An 18,305-nucleotide genomic window follows, 5' to 3' on the forward strand; every position below is an offset into this window, starting at 1 on the left:
CTTTTCCTCTGTAGTTATTTTTTGCAGTGTGCAGATCAGGGAGTAGTAGAAACAGCCAGGGAGCGACACCTGAACTTCAAACCCTCCAGGTGTGTGTGTGTGTGTGTGTGTGTGTCTGCAGCAGTCCACTCACCGTCCTCGTGGATCCTCGCCACCTTCATCTGGTCGATGATCATCGGCATCTTGTCCCACTGGCACTCGGCCCGGTAGCGCTCCAGCTCCGCTTCCAGCCGGACCTGAGTGAAGGACACCCGGGAGGCCATGGCTGCTCGGTCCCGGTGGTGGTGACTGAACTCACCGGACACGATGGGAGTAACTGCGGACTGGTAGGAGAAATAAATGTGTAATCTTTGAGTGCAGAGCAGGAGGAGGAGGAGGAGGAGGAAGAGGAGGAGAGGGGTGTGGGTTACCACAGGCACACATGTGGGAATATGTTTAATTGTTAGGATGTTATTATAGGAACTAATTCATAATTAACTTTTATTATTTATTGTAGTATTTATCAACTGTACTATTTATAGATTTTAAGGGTTGAGAGAGAGCCAGGGTAAAAAGTATTTCATTGCATTTCACTGTACACTTTACTTTTAAATGCATATGACAAATAATAATTATAATATAATAATAATAATTTAACAAAGAAATCTCTGCAATATTCAAAAACTTTTTCCATACTTCTTCTTGCAGCACTTTACATACTTATTACAATACCTACTATTATGCATAAATCATAATCTAATAGAAAGGAGGAGGATGAGGAGGAGGAGGAGTAGTGTGGGTTGCTACAGGCACAAATGTGGGAATATGTTTAATTGTTAGGTTATTTTTATTATAGGAACTAATTAATTAATTTGTAGGTATTGGTCTTCATTTAACAAATAAATCTCTGCAATATTCAAAAACTTTTTCCATAATTCTTCAGTCATCTTGCAGCATACTTTTAGCTATTCTGCTCCCTTTTCCTGGAATACACTGCAAACTAAGTTGAAACTGGGAAATCTGATTACTTTTGATGAATTTAAAACATGAATGAAAGACCTAGAAGCAGAGTCAATTGGGAGCTGTCTGTGTTTCTGAATATTTTCACTTTAACGTTGGCTTCAAACACTTGATTTTAATGTGTTTTGTATGATATTATGCTTTGTATTTGTTTTGCATTTGTTTTATAAGAATAAGTTTAATTGTTAGGATGTTATTGTTATTATAGGAACTAATTAATGCATTTGCAAAAACATAGTAGGCATTGGTCTTCATTTAACAAAGAAATCTCTGCAATATTCAAAAACGTTTTCATATTGCAGCACTTTACATACTTATTACAATACCTTCTATTATGCATAAATCATCTTGCCTAGCATTTGGCAATGCATTAGTGACTCCTCTCAGTAAAGGTTTATTTCTTGAAATGTATGTGGCATTTTGAGAGGGCTTGATCTGTAGCTGGTGTTCAAAAGGGAAGTCCTCTAAACAAGCCACGTCCTTAATCTCTTCTCTAAAGTTAACACTTTAACTGGATCAAGTAGAGCTTATATGATGACTCTTCTGCAGCAAAGAGTGGAAACCCAGAAGAGACTAGGATGCATGCATGCATATATATGGTGCTGTTTATCTTTAAATAGTGTTCATTTCATAAATGAGTTCATTGGAAAAATCAATTTGTAATTGCTTGGCTTATTGCCTCCCTGATCTGCAGCAGCATTGGCAGGCTGGTTGCTGCTATAACCTCCTGGCTCGGTTACAAAACAATACAGCTGTCAGCTATTGCACTGCACTGTGACATGTAATTGCACTTATCAAGGTTGTGCAAACAGAGACAACTCATTTTTGCACATTAAAAGGGGGGAAAAGCTGTGAACATGTTGAGGGATAAAGGATAAAAATTCACATGAATCCACCAGCAGTTGAATATTGTCCTAACATCCACAGCACAGGGTGTAAACATAAGGGAACACGAGGGGTCACTGACTACTGAGGGTCTCTATCAGCTACTTTATGACATTTAAAAAAACCTCAAATCTCCTGAACAGGGATTTAGCAGCTTCATTTTCTCTCTGGAAACTTGACATTTGGTTGACACAAATAGACGCTCCTCTCCTTCCTCTCAGTAAACTCAGTAAACACAACGTGCTGCTGTCTGTAGATCTGACAGCTGAGCGACTGCCTGACGTCATGACAGAGTCACCTCAACAAAGGCTTCTTTCTCTGTCAAGATAAGTCACGTCGTAAAATACTTTGTTTGTCACCTGGAAAGTGCCAGTGTGTTAGTACTCACAAATTACAACGTGAGAGTTCTACGACGGAGCCACATTGAGGGGAAAAAATCTGAGATTTCGAGAAAAAAAGTCGTAACATTACGAGAATAAAGTCATAACTTTATGAGAAAAAAAGTCGTAATATTACGAGAATAAAGTCATAACTTTACGAGAAAAAAGTCGTAATATTACGAAAATAAAGTCATAACTTTACGGGAAAAAAGTCGTAACATTACGAGAATAAAGTCATAACTTTACGAGAAAAAAGTCGTAATATTACGAGAATAAAGTCATAACTTTACGAGAAAAAAGTCGTAATATTACGAAAATAAAGTCATAACTTTATGGGAAAAAAAGTCTTAATATTACGAAAATAAAGTCATAACTTTACGGGAAAAAAGTCGTAACATTACGAGAATAAAGTCATAATTTTACGAGAAAAAAGTCGTAATGTTACGAAAATAAAGTCATAGCTTTATGAGAAAAAAAGTAATATTACGAGAATAAAAAGTTATTGTTGTTTAAAATCAAATTTTTTACAAATCAGTTGAACAAATCTGCAATTGGCCTGTAAATCCCCTGTAAATCAACTAAAATAATCTTTAAAGTCTTTAAGGTTTTTCTTATAACTAAGAGACACTTACTCTGAAAACAACTTCCTGAAAATGTTTCTAAAAACAAGTGGAATTTGAACAACTTCCCTTACGAAAAAATAGTATACTTTAAGTTTATTTAGTACTTAAGTAAAGTTCAAGTATATTTCCCCGAAGTATACTTTATGTAGTAAGTAAACTAATATCAATGTACTAGTGGTATACTTGTAAGTGTACTAATTCAATACTTCTTGAGATTAAATTGGTCCACTTTTTAGTTTATAAAAGTGTACTTTTAAGTGTACTTTAAGTGTAAGAACAGTACACTTTGAGTACACAATTAGTTTACATCTAAGTTGTATTTTGTACTGCAACTATACTATGAACTACACTACAAGTGGTATGGTATACTGTTAGTTTAATAGTTGTATACTTGTGGCCCACTCTTTAGTTTATGAAAGTACACTTTAAAGTACTCTGTTTAATAGTTTTTTATACTGCAAGTATACTTAGACTTTGGTAACCCTTACCAAAAAGAAGTTTATAACAATGTAGTCTGTCTAGCAATATTTCAGTGGATATGGATGTTTTGGGATGTTGGTGCAGTGAATCCTCTCGCTGCAGTTGTTTACTCTCCGATCGCGTCAACCAATCAGAATGAGCTATGATCACGTCGACCAATCAGAATGAGCTGTCGTGTCCAAGCGGAGCTACGGAAACCCCCTAGGTCCTCAAAGGCTCATTGATGCCAGTCAACGACTAAAACAACAATAACTGTACCGCGGAGTGTAGTTGAAGATATACATTAATCTTTCAGGTATGTATTAAAAATGAGCTTTTAAGTCGTTATATAATTGAAAGTATTGTATGGTTTATGCGTTAAACAGGTTATTGTATAATAACGAAGCCCTGAAATGAAGCTTCATGCTAACACATCTTATCACAGACAGCATTTAATGTGACCGTTAACTTCTCTGTTACTAAGGTAACGTTAATGTGACCGTTAACTTCTCTGTTACTAAGGTAATGGTAGTTATGTGACGTCGCGGTTCATACAGTATGTAGTTCCATGTTCTATTTACATTTACAGAGCAGTTAAATATCACATTAAAGTCTCTTTACCTCTTAACAACGTTAACATATGGCTGAATGTAGCCTACCTACTTTACTCTTTACTTAATTCCTTTACACTTTTAAAGATACTTATTTTATTTGACTTTATTTGAAAGCATAACTCATACAAAATTGGCAAAAACTATTATTATTTAGACATTTAAAATTTATTCCAATTGTTTAACAGACCCAGTTTTTTTTGTTTTTTTGTTTTCAACCTCTTTTCCTTTACTTACCTTTTATTTGTTGTATAATTAATTTTATTTTTTATATTATTTTTGTACTGTGAAAAATATTTAAAGATGTTTTTGTAATGAAGAATCTAAACATGTAGCCTACTTTATGTCATGTAGCCTACTTTATTTCATGTAGCCTACTTTATGTCATTTTTATATTATTTTTATATTATTTTTGTACTATGAAATATATTTACTGCTTTTTTTGTAAAGAAAAATCTGAACATTTAGCCTACTTTATTTTTTATATTATTTTTTACTGTGAAATAAATTTACTGATTTTTTTGTAATGAAAAATCTGAACATGTAGCCTACTTTATGTAATTTTTATATTATTATTTTTTCTTTGAAATATATTTACTGCATTTTTTGTAAATAAAAATCTAAACATGTAGCCTACTTTATTTTATTTTTATATTATTATTGTACTCTGAAATATATATATATATATACTGATTATTTTTTTTAATGAAAAATCTGAACATATAGCCTACTTTATGTAACTACTGTTTTGAACTTTCTAAATAAAGTATAAGAAAAAAAGTAGGTCTAACATGATGTTAAAAGGGGAAACAGCAAGATGATTTTAAATGCTGTTTATCTAGTTGAAACACTGTGATATAAATGAATGAAACATGTGAGGGAAAACTGATTACAGAATGATGAAAAATAGAAACAAATATGTAAATATAGTGTATATAAAAAATATATGTAAAATATGATATCCACCCTAGATTTATGGAATACAGCACAGGTGTCTCTAAATTAACTTGCTGTCTGTCTCTTTGCCTGTCTGTGTGTCTGTCTGTGTGTCTGCCCTGCAGAATGAGGAGTGGCAGGTTTAGTGTGCAGTGTGGGGGTCTGCTCCTCGTCCTCCTGTCCTGCTGTCTGCTGAGTGTTCACTCTCAGGTGGATCCACAGCAGCACCCGCCGGTCGTAGCCAGTGCAGCTCAGGTATCCGGCCACGGTCACGGTCGCCTGGACAAAAACATGATCCAGGACAAAGAGTGAGTGATATCTCCACATTCAAACATGTTCGCTGCCAGTACTGTAGATGCACGATTCAGGACTTATTTGCACAGAATGGTGAACTTTGAACACACTTTGCGTAATCTGACTTATCTTGTGTTTTCCAGCCACATCATGGAGCATTTAGAGGGAGTGATAGACCAGCCAGAGAAAGAAATGTCACCACAGGAGCTCCAGCTGCACTATTTCAAGATGCATGATTACGATGGCAACAACCTGCTGGATGGGCTGGAGCTAGCCACAGCGATCACACATGTACACAGAGAGGTAGGTGTATATGTGTGAGTGTATATATTTATTTTTGTTCTCTTAGGTGTGAACATAATGCCTGAAGCAAGATACCTTTTCAAATACTTGCTGGATCCACATTGCATCACATTGTTTCCTAAACACCTTTCTACACCCCAAAGGAAAATTTAATGACAGCAGTACGACATTCATTAAGAGTGGGCATGTTTTATGGAGGACGGAAACTGACAAAATCAAAAAATAAATAAATGACTCGATGAATAACTAAATAAATAAATATGCCATTAAATGAACCAAAAATTATATTAAAAATAAATGTAGGCATAAATTAATTGATAAAATGTGACATAAATTGATATTTCTGTTTTGATTTGCTTATTTATTTATCTTTGTATTACTTCTCCCATCTGTCTACTCTTCTATTAAATTCCCATTTATTTTTATTAACTTTTAATTAATTTATATTTGCATTTATTTTAAACTTATTTTAAAATATATTTAATTATGAAATTGTATGTATTTATTTATGTATTTAGGAAACTGAAAAGGAAGCACTAAAGCTGTTAACTCATTTACAGTAGAAACTTTACTTTTAGACTGTTTCCTTTAAGCAGCTGTTTAAGGCCTGACACACATTACTCGTGAGTTGACAGAAACACCTCATCGGTGAACTCCCTGCAACATGCAGTAATGACATGGGGTTGTACACATTTCAAAATGCAGGCCATTTTTGGGTTCAAGTGCTTGTTCACAACTCTTGCATGTTTTGGTTCAGACGCCATATCTTTCTCTGTGTTTGTCAGATCAAAACACGAAGCCTCAGTGCCTCGTTAGAAAATAAGTGAAAGAAAAAAAAAAACAGTGCCACTTTCTGGGGGGCGCTTATCACTCTCTGAAAAAAATAAATAAATGGAAAATATAATTACCGGTGGGTGCCCTTCCCCATTTTGTGCTTTAATAATATATAAAGAAAGAAATACACTTTTCACCCCTGTAACTCTCGTTGTAGTCAAACTGACTAAACGCTTTTAAGCCAACAATATCAGGGACCAGTTGTTTATTTATATTATAATAATACAGTTATTTATGTAAATGAAAATCTTAATTTTTGTCTTAAAACCATTGTGATGTCTGATGAGCGTTAGGGTGTGAACTCTAACCCTAGAGGGGGGGGCTTCAAATCCGAATGTCGCCTAGGGCACCAAAAGGGCTAGAGCCGGCCCTGCGGTCCATTCTCATGAACACAATATCTTGGAAACACCTTGAAGGAATTTCTTCAAATTTGGCAATTTTTCCAACGTCCACTTGGAATCAAGGATGATCTGATTAGATTTTGGTGGTCAAATGTCACTGTGACCTCAAGTCAGTCCCAATCCCGTGATATCTCAGGAAGGCCTTGAAGAGTTTCTTCATATTTGGCACAAACGCCCACTTGGACTCGAGGATGAACTGATTCTATTTTGGTGTTTTTGGCCATAACTCAAAAAATTCATGTGCTAATTATGACAATTTCACACAAATGTCTAACAAGATAAAATGAAGAAGTGATGACATTTTGGACAAACATTTTGCAACTTGACTGGTTGGCGGAGGCATACAAGCACAAGGCCGTAATTCTAGTTTTATCTTGTTTGTTCCTCAGGAGAGAGGAGAGAACAGCACGCCTATGAAAGAGGAGGACCTTATCATTCTCATTGATGACGTTCTGAGGGACGATGACAAAAACAATGACGGTTATATAGATTATGCAGAGTTTGCCAAATCACTGGAGTAAGATGTCACCTAAGCACTGTCATCTGTCATGTCCACAACAACAACAACAACAACAAGGAATCTGCAGAGAAGAGAAGGTGAACTGAGAAGCCGCCAAGCTGTCTAGAAAACCATAATTTAATCTTTGCTTTCTCTCTCGCAGGCGGTCAATCAGGGTTACTGGGAATTTATGAAGTTTGGGAAATTTTAGTACTTTCTAAGCTTGTGATGCATCTTTTTTCTCATGTGATGTCCAAGCTGGTAGCAGAAAAACTGGTTATATCAGTAATTTAATAAGCAATAAAACAGGAGGAAAACAAAACGGCCTGTTTTTTAGTTGGACTCTGGTGTGTGCTGACACTTGGAGTGGCATTTCTACACCTTCTGCTTTTGTAGGTTCCTTGAAATCATGCCTTTTTTTATTTTAAAGGGTCAGTTTACCAAATATCACTAAGAAACACAGTGAGAATGTATGTTTTTTTTTGTAATTTTGGGTGAATTGGCCCTTTTACTATGTACAGGAGCTCTGTAGTTCTTCTTTTAGTGGTGCTACACTTCATTCACTCTGGTGGCCCACGAGCATCTAAACAGGATGTCATCCACAGTTTCCATGTGAAACTGGTTTCACCCTGTGCGGCGTGCACACTGGACTCAAGCAGACACACACTCATTATTAATAACACACTGTCGCTGTGTGATACTCAACGTGGTGGACCAAATGATTCCTTCTGTGAATCCATTTCATTTGTGATGAGGATGAGGCGAACGGGTCGTTCTCATGACTTTGGCAAAGTGGCCTTGACTTGCTCAGATTGTGCAGTAGCCTGATGTAGTGTGTGTGTGTGTGTGTGTGTGTGTGTGTGTGTGTGTGTGTGTGTGTGTGTGTGTGTGTGTGTGTGTGTGTGTGTGTGTGTGTGTGTGTGTGTGTGTGTGTGTGTGTGTGTGTATGTATGTGTGTGTGTGTAGAGAGAGTAGTAAACCTTGCTGAACTGATGAGTTTATTTTTGAGGTCACAGGCAGAACAACACAATATTGAATGTTACAGCGGAGACTCCATGCAGCATACAGTAGTGGTACATCAGTTTCTTCCTGAGGTTGTATTTGCTGTTGTTTTCGTGAAGTTTACCACAATTATATGAGCCAATCACCTTCACTGTAGTCTGTGAGCCAGCTGCTACTTGACATAAATCTAACGTCATAGAGTGAATGTAAAGCAGCTAGAGTTGTTCCGATACCAGTATCGGAAATGTGTCCGATACTGCCCAAAATTCGGGGTCGGGTATTGGCGAGTACACCAGTCTATGCACCGATCTGATACATGGATGTATTGAGAGTTGCTCAGTGGTGCATTAAGCCAAAAATGGCTCGACTGCCAAGTGATAAAGTACCCAGATCATCCGGCATCTTCTGCATCCATTGGGGCCATAGAGCAGGCACAGTAGCATTTCCTTTTACTCCACTTCTTCATTCACATGAATGGAGGAAGGAAAATAACTCTGGATTCTGCTATTAACGCATTTTACCTTTAGGTAAACCTTTAGGACCTAATGATTTAAATAAGGGCTTTTCAAGTGTGCAAACTTGGAAGTTGATTTAACTAGAAAAAAAATGTATGCTGATTTATGGACGTGTCTTTCCCAATTTAAGTCTATGGGAAAAAGTCTTTTTGGGCCCAATAGCATCACGTGACGGACACAGAAGTTGTAGTACCGCCGTTTGGCCACTACGATAATTTACATCAAAGCCCGGCGCTCTTCCTGGGGGCTTGATCCGATGCCATCATTTATTAACCCAGAAAAAAATCAACTTGTTTAACCGGAAATCAAATCTTCTTCGCCGCTCCAAAACAGCAGCCCTCACTGTGCCGTCGCCCTGGATGTATCATGACTGCCACTGGCAACTATACCGTCCACTATCCATACATGGTCAGTAGAAAACAGCTGTTAAATAAAAATAATAACTAACATGTTCAGGTATCAGGAAGGAAAAAATGGTATCGGAACATCTCTAAAAGCAGCGTCATGCTGCTGGTTCTTTATCACTGTATAAGCTAGACTTGAAGCACACTGGTTGATGCTGCTGCAGTTGTTTAAAAAGCTTTGTTGGTTTCCAGTAAAAGCACTTGTTATAAACTCAACACATGTTTGCTTCAAATCATTCGCTGCCTTTAAAACAGATGAAACATGTCAGGTCTGTGTGTGTGTGTGTGTGTTGAATCCATCTGCGTATGATGGATGGATGAATTCTATATTTTTGCCATCCAGTATTGATCCTTCAATCAGTTCAGGTTGTTGATTATATTTAAAAAAAAAAAAAAAAAAAAGCATAACAGATGCAACTGTGTTGTCTCTGGAATGTGAAATATTAAAAACTGTAATCTACAGACTTTGACTTGTGATGTATTTTTTAAATGGATTGTGTTGCATTCATGAAATCCTGTTTAAAAGGCATTTGGGGAAAACAGATTTTAAATCTTTATTTATAATGTACTAAAAAAGGTTTTTAGATAATCACGTTTCATGTAAGTACTATAAATTGATAAAGAGATTGTGTAGATTAACATTAAATATGTAGGATGGTGCACAGTACACATGCAGCAGATAAAAAACAAAACATTTGCTTTAAATTGCAGTGAAGAAAATGTGTGTGCATAGTTCCACTGACGTGTAACACCGACCCCCAGAGCTCTCACTATTAGTATTAACAGTGGATGTTGAGGAGAACGATACTGAAGGCAATTTAAGTCAAAAACATTGTTTTTCATACACTGGTCAATTTTAAGATTTTGTGCCATTTTGCCTCCATAACTTATCTTCTTTCAGACTAGTGGAAAGAAAACATTCAAAACACACATTTAGTCGTTTATTTTACTTCTTTGTCTATTTATCTGTAGATTTCTCCTAAACTCACCCAAATGTAGCACTAGATAATGCCTCATTTACATATTTAAACATAAAATTAAAAAAAAAATTGTAATACAAAAAAGAATTGTCTTAATGTGAGTAATCAACTGGGGATGGTTCATGGTGATATCTATTAGTTAAACATTTTTACACTATTTTCCTGTAGTGTCTCCCCTTAAAGTATATTTTAATACATGTGTGGAGGTTTGAATAAGAATCAATAAGATTTGTGATCTTGTGAAATGATATTCAGCAACAATTTAAACACCTGTGAAATACTGAACATTTGAGTGCAGATTCAAAACTCACTAAAATGTTCTGCAGCTGAATAGATATTAAGAATCATTTTAATGTACTATTTGACTCTTTGAATTGGCCTCTGTTACTTCTTAGCTCCAGTGCGAGGCCGGGTCCAGCGGCTGCATGGAGGCCATTGAGAACATGGGCGGGGTGAGGTTGGTCCTCAGCGGGCCGTACCAGTCCTCATGCTGCCGCTGACCGGCTGGCTGTGGTGGGACGCCAGGGCAGGGAAACTGGCCCACGGGGCCCGGGTGGCGGGCGTAAGCCCCAGAGGACAGCATGGGGGGGAGGCGGGGGATGTGAGCCAGAGGCTGGGTGTAGTACTGCCGAGACATGCTGGACGGCTGGACGTGCATCGCTCCCAGCAGCGCCCGGTGGCCGGACATAACACCCACTGGGAGAGCTTTCTGTGAGGCTCGCTCCTGCTTCCGCTGTTTGGCTCTTCTGTTCTGGAACCACACCTGTTGAGAGAAGGACAGGTTAGAGGACAGGTTAGAGACAAGGACATGTTAGAGGAGAGGTTAGAGACAAGGACATGTTAGAGACAAAGACATGTTAGAGACAAGGACAGGTTAGAGACAAGGACATGTTAGAGGACAAGTTAGAGACAAGGACATGTTAGAGGACAGGTTAGAAACAAGGACATGTTAGAGGACAGGTTAGAGACAAGGACATGTTAGAGGAGAGGTTACAGACAAGGACTCGTTAGAGACAAGGACATGTTAGAGGACAGGTTAGAGACAAGGACATGTTAGAGGACAGGTTAGAGACAAGGACATGTTAGAGGAGAGGTTACAGACAAGGACTCGTTAGAGACAAGGACAGGTTAGAGACACAGACATGTTAGAGGAGAGGTTAGAGCCAAGGACAGGTTAGAGACAAAGACATGTTAGAGGACAGATTAGAGACCACTTTCTCTGAGCGTTTAATATTGACGCAGATGGGTTTACATCCTAGTTACTTGAAAGCTCAGTGCGTCTCATACAGACACTAAATTTTTGCCATGTGCGTCGGTATCAGACGGCGAGGGGCGTGACGAAGCATCTGTATTTGACGCCCTAGGAATGAGAACAGGCTGGCAAATCATCAGACTGTCAGTAAGTTGTGGGAGAATCATAATGTCCCACCTGTATGCGAGCCTCGTTGAGCTTGGTGATGCGAGCCAGCTCCTCTCTGTAGTAGATGTCCGGATACTGGTTCTGTCCAAAGGCCACTTCCAGCTGCTCCAGCTGCTTGTGGCTGAAGGTGGTGCGGTGTCGCCTCCTGGCTGGGGACGGATAGGCCCTGCTCCGCCTGCCGAGGCCGACACCCATGGAGGTCTCGCACAGTGACCCCTTCCTCACCGACGCCCCTATATCTGTTTTCAGGAGGAAGAAAAAGAGTTTGAGGCTTTACGTGGACACTGAAAAGACTTTTCTCCAGCTCCTGTTTCTTGAGTTACTTGGCGTGATACAAAAAAAAGTGGCCTGAACTTTGTGAGGGCCCATTTCACCGATGACTCTCTCAAAAAAGAGGGATTACACTGACTTTATGGTTCCCACTGCCACCCGGCAACCCGAGAGCCTCGGAGCTTTAGCTGCCAAAGACGAGCTCGTGAGAAAAAGATACCAGAAACTGGAGGATTATTACCACAAAGTGACTAATCTGACAAATTGGTGCGCTGAGCTGACCTTGTCTGTTCACATCACGGGGGTTAGAGAAGAGGCTGATTTGATGATTTCTATTAAACTCGTAATCTTACTCACAAAGATTTTCATTCTCTTAATTGTTTTGTACCAAATCTGGTTACATATTCATACAGTTTAATTGGATAACGTATTACAAAACTATACTAATACTGTTATCAAATTAAACACTTTATATTGCATATTGGCAACTTGGCAACTACTACACTATCAGGATCTGACCAACAGGAATTAAAGTATTTTAAGAGCGAAAAGTTTGATTTTAAAGCAGCATCAAAACAACATTTTGTGCTGGTATTCAATGTCAAAACTGACATTGTTGAATTGAACAATTTCTAAATGTAAAAGAAATTCCAAGTTTTAAAGTCCTCTAAATCAGTGGTACTCAATCAGTGGTCCGGGGACCCCCAGGGGTCCTTGAGGGAGTTCCAGGGGTCCCTCAGAAAAATGATGAATAGTTTATTTTCACTATTTAATTCAGTGTAGAAGTGAGCCCGATGTGAGTAAGAGTGACTATTCTGATCATAGATTTCATTTCCTCCATGTTTATCTCCTCAACTGTAGTTGACAGCTATATAATTCTGGTCTTAATCATATCTAACTACCAAAATATTTTCAGATGGAGGTCCCTGAAGTGAAAACTTATCAAATGAATCAAATCAAATCAATTTAGGGGTCCTTGACACAAAAAAAGGTTGAGAACCACAGCTCTAAACTCCCTCGTAAGCATCTTTTAGACCATCATGCAACATTATAACTCTCATTAACTGAGAGAATTCAAATTAAATTAAAGAATTAATAAGAAATATTACAGAAAACGTGCAAAATATGGCAAAAAAGAAACATTTTATTGCTCTCTGTTGCCGCGTTGCAGAGGAAGCACCATCATTGATGGAAGACATGATGGACTGATAATAATAATAATAAACACACTAATATAATTTTTATATAAAGTGTTTTTTTTTTGACTCACCTGCACTAGAGCTGACAGTAGCCATGTCAGAGTAAACCTCTGCACAGTCCTGGTGGCTCCTCGCTGCGTCTCCTGCTACCTTTACCTGGGCCATCACTGCAGCGTGTGATCCTCCACACAGACACTACTCACCATAAAGTCATGCCCATGTCCCACCCACCTGCTTTACCTTTACCTGTGTGAAGACCTTTACCTGTGTGAGTGTCTGCGTCAGAAACCACAGTGGGGTGTTACTGGGACTTCCTACATTTCCTACAATTTGCAGAATTTCTTTTTAAGAAAAGACACTAATAAGGACATTCAGACTATGCTGGTGCTATATGCATAGAAATACATCTATCTGCAGTGGTGGAAGAAGTACTCAGATATTTTACTTAAGTAAAAGTACCAATACATGTAGAAATACATGTTAAAGTACATAAAAAGTAAAAGTACAAAAGTATTAGCATCAAAATAGTACCAAAAGTAAAAATACTCATTATACAGAATGGCTCATTTCAGAATAATATATATTATATTACTGGATTATAATTATTGATGCATTAATGTGTTCGCTTTAATGTTGCAGCTGGTAAAGGTGGAGCTAATTTTGATTACTGTACTGCTGGGTAATAATACATCATCATTTATTAGTTTATTTGTATTTTCTATTATGAATCTAAATCTCAAAAATAACTAGTAACTAAAGTTATCAAATACCTTATGATTCTGTAATTTGCTCTTTGTCTTTGTTTTAAATTGTTATATTTGTTTTATGTCTGCAATCTTGGCCAGGACACTCTTGGAAAAGAGATTTTCAATCTCAATGTAATACTCAAGTAAAGTACAAGTACCTCAAAATTGTACTTAAGTACAGTACTTGAGTAAATGTACTTAGTTACATTCCACCACTGTCTGTCTGGACAAGTTAATAAAACATTGGCGGGTGCTGATGCTGCAAACTTCACTATTCATCCATACTGGTTTAGTTTCTGCTCCTGCTGGTGTAAACGTCACCGTCCGCTTCTTCTAAGTCTGCATGTAAGATTGTTCAACATCAGGACAATGTGACAAAAAAAACGTTGGTCTTTGACTTCGAGGGACTTTATTAGAATGTTTCAGATATCTAAGTTTGCCCAGGATCTTTGTTTTATCCATTTTCCATATAAAATGGATAATATTGACCTCAATGAAGCTGGTTACTTCATTTTTTGTTTTTCAATTCTGCTGTTTGGGTTCATCAGCCAATAATTAAATTGTACTAAGTACTTATTTTGCAATTTAACATGAAAACTGTGTCTTTGTGTTTGTTAGTTTGTTTTGCAGGGGGTGGGGGGTTAGTTATTTTATATATTTATATTTATCATTGTTTTGTGTTGTTAATTAATATCCAATAATAAATGTATACATACATTTGCATAAAGCAGCATATTTGCCCACTCCTATGTTGATAAGAGTATTAAATACTTGACAAATCTCCCTTTAAGGAACATTTTGAACAGATAAAAAAATGTGCGATTAATTTGTGCTTAATCACGATTAACTATGGACAATCATGCGATAATCAACATTAAATATTTTAATGAATTGACAGTCCTAGCTGTTATATGTTTGTTCACTTCATGGATTGTTTCTGGTGAGATGCAGCTGCCCATGTGACCACCAGGTGGCTCTGTTATCTCAGTCAGACATAAACTGAATGACATAACCTTGCACAGGCAAAAGGCAGAATCCTCATCTGTCTATATTTTGACACCCTGGGGTGAGTGAGTGTGGAGACCACCCAGTCTACACTTCCCGGTCTTCCACAAACACAACCCCTCTCAGGTCAGTCCCTGTGTTTGGTTCCCTTTGCATTGACTGACAGGGCACCCTGTCGGCCGGCTTAACTCAGCTGAACTCCTGCGTGACCTCTCGGGACCCCGGCTGCCTATCAGCGCTTCCCATGATGCTGAACTCAGTCCAGAGCCAATGCAGAGAGGTATGGCCCGCTCACACTGCGCTGGATACTAGGAAGAGACCCACTAATGTCCCACTCAGCAATCATGAGTCATGACAGGACAGCGAGGAAAGCATCTCATAATGTTGGCGAGCAGCAGCTGGCTTTTTATCAGGGCTCAAACAAGCCAGTAATTCATCGTGGCCTATATTTATTGAACAATGCTATTTGCTTATGTGTGTGTATATATAGCCTATTTATATCCATATAGTGGCAGTAATGTGTACTCTACTAAAGCGTGTTGGGCCAAGGAGGCTTGTTACTAGATCAGATTTCTAATTTGATCTAATTTCTAATAGTAGTGTGTGTTTGATTCTGAGTAGCCCCTCTCCTTCTTGTGTGACATGTCTGTCGTATCATATGCCATTTGAGCCTGAGGGATCCATGTGACTCACTCCCAGGAACCAGTAAATCACAAGTTCAAACGCAGACTGGAGATGTGTCACAGTGGATTGTGACCCCCCCCTCCCCCTCCCGGCTCAGGACACTAGCCAGGAAAGTGTAATAGACGAAATGCAGTGATTGAACGACCCGCTGGAGAAGCTGCAGGAGCGTCTTTCACATATTAATTCTCTGGTTGAATTGACAAATTATCCTCGAGATTGAACGAATTTTGCATGAGAAAATCCCCGGCTTTGTTCTGGCCGCTTTTGTGCAGCAACTTCTAATTTGATTCCCTGTGACACGTCGCCTGCGATGGCCAAGTCCTGTGTGTCCTGGAAGCCTCCATCTTTCCTGTGTGTGCGCGTGTGTGTGTGAGAGAGTGTGTATTTGTGCTGCCAAGTCCTCTACGAATCCCATATTCAGCTCACATGTTTCCTGTCCCTGACAACAACTCAGCCCCAGCAAACCCCCCCCAGCAAAGCTTTCTGTCTGTACCTCCTCTTCTGTTTGTCTCCCTAATAATAAATACTATAGCAAAAGTAATTTACCAGGAGAGGAAAAACTGTCATGGCCATTTTCAAAGGGTTCCCTTGACCTCTGACCTTAAGATGTGTGAATGAAAATGGGTTCTATGGGTACCCACGAGTCTCCCCTTTACAGACATGCCCACTTTATGATAATCACATGCAGTTTGGGGCAAGTCATAGTCAAGTCAGCACACTGACACACTGACAGCTGGTGGCTTGAGTTTGCCATGTTATGATTTGAGCATATTGTTTTATGCTAAATGCAGTACCTGTGAGGGTTTCTGGACAATATTTGTCATTGTTTTGTGTTTTTAATTCATTTCCAATGATAAATATATACGTACGTTTGCATAAAGCAGCATATTTTCCCACTCCCATGTTGATAAGAGTATTAAATACTTGACAAATCTCCCTTTAAGGTACATTTGAACAGATAAAGAAATGTGGGATTAATCGCGATAAAGTATAAAGGTTTGGTATAAATGTTTGGAGTAGGTTGATTTTGAGACAAGTGAACTTATCTCGCCTCACTGAGAGATTTTTGTGCACTTCTTTGAGGACAAATGAGCGACAACTACTAGATTGGTTCAATGTATAGACTTTTTACATCTCAAAATCAAGACCATATTTTGCCAGATACCCCCAGACTTCCTGTCTCAAAGAGGATGTTAACCATATGTCCTCTTCTTCCTCCTCCCAGATGTGTGGGTCCACAGGAATTTGGTTGAAGGCGCTAAAAGCATAAGATGAACATTTGTCATTACAGTAGTGGAACTGAAAAAAAAAAATTGGATTGGTGGCTGAGTCAAATAAGTTTGTGTTTAGTGCCGTAAAGGGATTTTTCGTTGTGCTATAAAGTTTGTTTCTGCAAAACCTTGGTGGCACAGAAGAAGAAGAAAAAGAAGAAGAAGAAGACATACTATTTTTTCACTCTGTTATTAGTTTACACATTACACACACAGGCCCGAAATACTTACACACATGCACAAACCGTACCTATACACATGCATTAATGGAGAGATGACAGAGCGAGAGATGTCAGCCCTGCTAGCGGTTCTGTGAGGTTGTACTTATAGGTACAGAGGTGCTTTAAGCTCAATGCATCGCCAGGCTAACATGCTGTCGTTTTTAAAGTAAACTTTTTATCTGTTAATCGTCACGTACTGTACATAGTATACATGCATGAAATTTGAAAGTATCCTTGAGGTTGATGGAAATTGTCATTAGTTCTGCAGACCTGTAGTTGATCCAACATTCGAGAGCTGTTAACTGCAAAAGGAAGTGATGTCACTCAAAGTTATCCCAGTCATGCTGCGTTACACAGCAGGTGCAGATAATCAGGAATTACATGTTTTGGCATGTTTTTGAAATGATTTGTCTGTTTCAGTTAGACAGAAGTTCACACTTTGGAGGCTAACACACCTTGTTCTATCTGTCCTTTTTGTTTGATCGCACCACATTATACATGAGAACACAGAAAACATACTACCATCTCAACCCAACAGCGCATAATAATAAACATCTGCCCCTTTTCTGTTCACATAAGTTTGTCTTTCCATCTTTTCATTATTAGGCTGCAGCGAAGGTTAGAGGACCTGGAATCTTCTGTAAAACATCGATCATCTGTGTGCACGCTGTGTGAGTGGTGAAGGAGATGCAGAGATGTCTGGAAGGAGGCTAAAGCATCACTCCAGTATGTGGATCTGATTTCTTTTCATAGGAATGTACAATAAATATACAGCAATTTATCTTGGTTTGATCATTGACAGTGAAACCATGTCATTACAGAGATCATTAAGGGTCACAGGTTGGATCAATGCAGCAGCCGGTATGTCCGATTGAAGCTGTGAGCTGATATCTTCTTGCACATTGTAATTGAATCTGCACAAGAGTGAAAAAATATTGTAGATAACTTTGGAGGGAATAACTTTTTTATCTCTCTTCATCGCAGTTTCACTTTCTGCCTCACACACGCCTACACAACTTGATACAGTACGCACACACTTACACACTCCCACAATGTACTGGTAAGAAAATAACATGCAAGTCATATTACACTGGGTGCTCAGTTTCAAGCGTCACACATATATACACACACACATGTGCCCCGGGTGCACACAGGCCTCTGTGTGGTTGTGGCCGTGTCCAGTATGGACGCATAGAGGAAATTCTTCCCTCCCAATTTCCCGGGACTGAACTGGGAGTGACCTGGTTGGCAGACACACAGCCCCGATGGAAGGAATGTAACTCAACTCCCCCCGCCTCACCCTCAACACCCCCGTCATCCATCCAGCAGTCTGCTGGCCCAGCTGTGTGGGGACAGAGAGGGAA

General features: G+C 38.7%; 3 protein-coding genes across 8 annotated transcripts in view; 1 reads left to right on the forward strand and 2 right to left on the reverse strand.

Moving 5' to 3' along the window:
- Nucleotides 1-2,186, reverse strand: part of ttc7a (tetratricopeptide repeat domain 7A) — a 61,879-nt gene extending 59,693 nt beyond the window's left edge. For all 3 annotated transcript variants that reach the window (XM_037781948.1, XM_037781947.1, XM_037781946.1), the window contains exons 1-2: nucleotides 2,010-2,186; nucleotides 134-323 (exon numbers count right to left, since the gene is read on the reverse strand). In XM_037781948.1, coding sequence (XP_037637876.1) covers nucleotides 134-323; nucleotides 2,010-2,171 — 352 coding nt within the window. In that variant the 5' untranslated portion in view covers nucleotides 2,172-2,186. The remainder of the gene's footprint in view (nucleotides 1-133; nucleotides 324-2,009) is intronic.
- mcfd2 (multiple coagulation factor deficiency 2, ER cargo receptor complex subunit) lies at nucleotides 188-17,722 on the forward strand. Of its 4 annotated transcripts, none has more exons than XM_037781953.1 (4): nucleotides 188-326; nucleotides 5,019-5,201; nucleotides 5,331-5,490; nucleotides 7,115-7,252. In XM_037781953.1, the coding sequence occupies exons 2-4, from the start codon at nucleotides 5,020-5,022 to the stop codon at nucleotides 7,244-7,246; spliced, it is 474 nt and encodes a 157-aa protein (XP_037637881.1). In that variant the 5' UTR covers nucleotides 188-326; nucleotide 5,019; the 3' UTR covers nucleotides 7,247-7,252. The 4 variants fall into 4 exon arrangements, with proteins under 4 accessions (XP_037637881.1, XP_037637882.1, XP_037637879.1 ...); XM_037781954.1 differs by lacking the exons at nucleotides 188-326; nucleotides 7,115-7,252 and adding exons at nucleotides 3,525-3,662; nucleotides 17,548-17,722; XM_037781951.1 differs by lacking the exon at nucleotides 188-326 and adding an exon at nucleotides 3,526-3,662.
- prop1 (PROP paired-like homeobox 1) lies at nucleotides 9,432-11,780 on the reverse strand. Its single transcript, XM_037781961.1, has 2 exons — nucleotides 11,555-11,780; nucleotides 9,432-10,888 (listed from the first exon to the last, which is right to left on the reverse strand). The coding sequence occupies exons 1-2, from the start codon at nucleotides 11,738-11,740 to the stop codon at nucleotides 10,517-10,519; spliced, it is 558 nt and encodes a 185-aa protein (XP_037637889.1). The 5' UTR covers nucleotides 11,741-11,780; the 3' UTR covers nucleotides 9,432-10,516.
- Nucleotides 17,723-18,305: the final 583 nt, after the last annotated feature.

The sequence above is a fragment of the Sebastes umbrosus genome, chromosome 10 (genome assembly GCF_015220745.1).
Source record: "Sebastes umbrosus isolate fSebUmb1 chromosome 10, fSebUmb1.pri, whole genome shotgun sequence".
Taxonomy (NCBI): domain Eukaryota; kingdom Metazoa; phylum Chordata; class Actinopteri; order Perciformes; family Sebastidae; genus Sebastes; species Sebastes umbrosus.

What these genes read in the sequence shown, in the direction of transcription:
- prop1 (XM_037781961.1), bottom strand. Translation starts at nt 11,740, where the DNA reads ATGGGTGTCGGCCTCGGCAGGCGGAGCAGGGCCTATCCGTCCCCAGCC. An exon ending in TCAACGAGGCTCGCATACAG is followed by an intron (nt 10,889 to 11,554) that starts GTGGGACATTAT and finishes TTCTCTCAACAG; the next exon opens with GTGTGGTTCCAGAACAGAAG.
- mcfd2 (XM_037781953.1), top strand. Translation starts at nt 5,020, where the DNA reads ATGAGGAGTGGCAGGTTTAGTGTGCAGTGTGGGGGTCTGCTCCTCGTC. An exon ending in AACATGATCCAGGACAAAGA is followed by an intron (nt 5,202 to 5,330) that starts GTGAGTGATATC and finishes TGTGTTTTCCAG; the next exon opens with CCACATCATGGAGCATTTAG. An exon ending in TCACACATGTACACAGAGAG is followed by an intron (nt 5,491 to 7,114) that starts GTAGGTGTATAT and finishes TTTGTTCCTCAG; the next exon opens with GAGAGAGGAGAGAACAGCAC.